This window comes from Arachis ipaensis, chromosome B10 (genome assembly GCF_000816755.2).
Source record: "Arachis ipaensis cultivar K30076 chromosome B10, Araip1.1, whole genome shotgun sequence".
In the NCBI taxonomy this organism is placed as follows: Eukaryota; Viridiplantae; Streptophyta; class Magnoliopsida; order Fabales; family Fabaceae; genus Arachis; species Arachis ipaensis.
The window spans coordinates 132,788,719-132,792,247 of record NC_029794.2 but is presented as its reverse complement, the minus strand read 5'-3'; the positions used below and the strand labels follow the sequence as shown (position 1 = coordinate 132,792,247).

General features: G+C 35.7%; 1 protein-coding gene across 1 annotated transcript; it reads right to left on the bottom strand.

Annotated features, from left to right (window-relative positions):
- On the bottom strand, window positions 832-1,994 carry LOC107621267 (protein MAIN-LIKE 1-like). The gene is made up of 2 exons (XM_016323301.1): window positions 1,923-1,994; window positions 832-1,497 (listed from the first exon to the last, which is right to left on the bottom strand). Exons 1-2 carry the CDS (start codon window positions 1,992-1,994, stop codon window positions 832-834), a joined length of 738 nt encoding a protein of 245 aa, XP_016178787.1.

Sequence of the window (3,529 nt, the reverse complement as noted above, 5' to 3'; positions counted from 1 at the left end):
GAATTAGGTAATAAACGAAGTTCAATTAAAATCGAATCAAATTAATTTGATTTAGAGATGAACGTATTCGATTTACACATGCAACCAACGTTAGAGTAAATCGAATTTAAATGTTTTGATTTACAAACCAAGGAGGTATATAAAAACGAGCTGCTATACGAAATTTTGTAGAAGAGTGAGATTTACAATGGCTAGTGATGAGAGTTTTGTAGCTCTTGTGCACTATAGAGGGTCCATTAAAAAGAAAACGCGATCAGAAATTAAGTGCACTGACAAGGACCCGCTGAGTGTTTTTCTCAAACCTTCGACAAATTTCGCTGAGTTTAAGAATACTATACTCCAGAGACTAGGACTGCATGGCATGAAACGGGTGGAAAAGTTGTTCTATCAAATTCCGATTTCCGTGTTACGCGATGATATAAAGTATGATTCATTCATTATTAGCAGTGACGAAGATATGCAGGTGCTGTTTCATTGTCGCCGTCAGTTTCCTGAGGTGAGGATTCCGGAGTTGTTGGCGAAACTTGTGGACGTGGCATCTAGTTTTGGAGGCTCGAACAGGAATATGCACTCCACAGGACATCTAGCCAGCTCTAGTATATTGCTTGTTGGATCCTCATCAGCAGTGCCGGTGATTGCACCCGAGGCCCCTTGTCGCTCAAGTTCGGCTGATAACCTCTCCATCTGATAACCACAACATTTAGTTAACAATAATTTTAAATGCTAAAAAAATAGAAAATAGTTCGCATGGCTAAATGGAGACTACCTCGAGGCCAACGACCAATGAAAAACATCATATTCGTATTCGTCCGACCGGAATCCAGGGAACCTCTAAAAGATCCACGAGTGTAGAAGCTGCAGTGGACCAACCAACTTGACGATATTTCTGTTCGCCACACGGCACATGCACCTGTATAGCCATGACAACGCAGCAGAACCCCAACTGTACTGACCCATGTCCTCCAACCTGCCAACGTACGGCAGCCATCGAATATGGAGGCAGGTACCTGACTTGTCCCCAAACAGCTTCATTGATAGGAGCATCATGATGTACACACGGGCATACCTCCTAACCGTCTCGTCATCTGCCCCCTGTGGAAGCTCACTAAACGTCTCCTCAAACCATGTGCACTTCACTGTGAACTTATCGATGCAGTTCGCAGGAGGCAATACCCCGAGCAGCTCATCAAACCACACCCATCGTGGTTGGCCACCCTCTATAAATCGTGAAAAGTCTGTCAGGCATCCGCTAATATACTGACCGTCGGTCGGGAGATCAAGGTGGTACGCTACATTCTGTAGGGTTATCGTGCACTCCCCAAATGGCATGTGGCGCCATCTCTCTACGAAGGCGCTGACCAACAGCTCGTCCAACCGAAACCAACTCTCGTTCAATCTTGCAAGATGGTACAGACCAGCCATCTGCAAGTAAGGAACAATCCTATCATCCAACATCATATTGTGTTGTCGTCTCATGCTGCTGATGCATCGATGGGGCTGCATAAGAATAGAAGATGACTACTCACATTCGTCACAAAAATACCTCTCAATGTATCAAAATTTCTAGTTACGACAACATTGCATGCCATCACTTTGCAAATATTTTTACAATGAATTCCTACCAATCTTTTATAGATAGAAACGCTAACCACTACATTACTCACGATCCAATTCTTCGTATTAACAAAAACATTACTAATATGAAATAAAAACATGTTCTTTTTATTAACAAACATAAAAATCAGTACTTAACCCTGTTCATTACTCTACAGCTAACCCTATGCTATAGTTAATGACTCACTAAGACTGACATGAACTAAATTCAAATATCTGTTTCTGGATTTATTTTAAAAATTTCACACTAACAGTTCTAACTAACTACTAATTTATTTAAAAACAAATTAAATATTAAAAACACTAACCTCGAGGTGGACGGCTCCAGCAATATGCGCGACTCCATCCAGTCGATACAGACGATTCGAGTCATCCTCCATGCATGCAGATTTGGTTGTTCCCGGGTTGCTTTCAGAGAATCTCGGAACTAGGTGGTGGGGTTGGGGTGGGGTATGAGGTTTCTGGGTTCGAATCAAGTGACTTCGATTTGTTTATATAGCGAACAACCAAGGAAATCGAATCAATTTGATTCGAATTATGCTCAACGCCAAATGCATGTAAATCGAAACAAGTCAGTTCGATTTATAAAACCATCAAATCGAATCAAGTGGTTTCGATTTAAGTTGGTTTTGAAATCCATTGGCTAAATCGAATCGTGTTAATTCGATTTACATGTTTTCTGAAATCGAATTCACTAAATTTGATTTATTCAATTTCTTACCACCAATGTAATTCGAATTGATTTGATTCAATTTGCATTTAAATTCTTTTTTCACTTAATTCGAATCAACTGGATTCGATTTACTACGTGTTAGGCTAAATTGAATTCACTTAATTCGATTTATATAGAAATCAACATTGAAACTTTGACGTTGCATTTTTAGTTTGGGATATTCTGGACATATTGAAATGAACGTGGTTTAATCAAGTCATTTGCCTTAATTTTTGTAATTGATTTTAGTATAAATGTAACATTGTCTAATATATTATAATAATAATAATAATCTACAGTTAATATATAAATTTCATCGGTGATGAAATATATTCAAATTACAAAGTCATCCATTCATCTCAATCATTGTCACGTGGATAATATAATATTATATGATTAGTACACACCTTATAAAATACGGTAAAGTAAGTCCATCAAGTGTGGAGTAGGTTTAATAATTTGATTTTATTTTACTCAAGAAAGAGTTTAAGACGAATATTATTCAAACTTAGGTGTCAGTTTCACGTCTCAATTAACTTTGTGTGACAATTTCATTTGGTCCCTACTCCCTAAATTTTATCCTCAATTATACCATAAATTTTATGCCCACCATGTGCCATTATTTGGGGGTGGGAGGTCCATAATTAGATAAACACAAACAAAAAAATCTTAGATATTTAATAACCAAATATGTATGTCTTTTCATCATATGTATTTAGGGAACATTAATCTTTTATTTATCCAGCAAGAATTAGAAATTTTCATCTTTTATATATATTTTAAAGAAGTGCAAGTTAATTAGCGGCTTAGAATTCCTAATTTAACCTTTCACTCCAAAGAGCTAGGTAAGTTGCCATTCCCATATATGCATGTTTTTCGTTTAGATTTAAAAAAAAAAAAAGAATTTAACTACAAAATTAACTATTTACTAATTAACCAAAATTGGACGATTTTTTTTAAATGATTTTAAGTCATATTAACATTCAAATAAACATCTGATGATCTAAAATCACATACCACATAAATATCCAAGATTTCAGTTAAAAAAAAAATTAATCAGTGATAATTTTCTTAATGACCATGAAAAAAAGATAAGTAATATGTATTTAGATTTAAAATTCGATCTTGATAAATGTAGATAAAAGAGGTGAGTAAAAAAACATTTTAAAAAAATAAAATTGACAATAATTTTTTTTATATTTT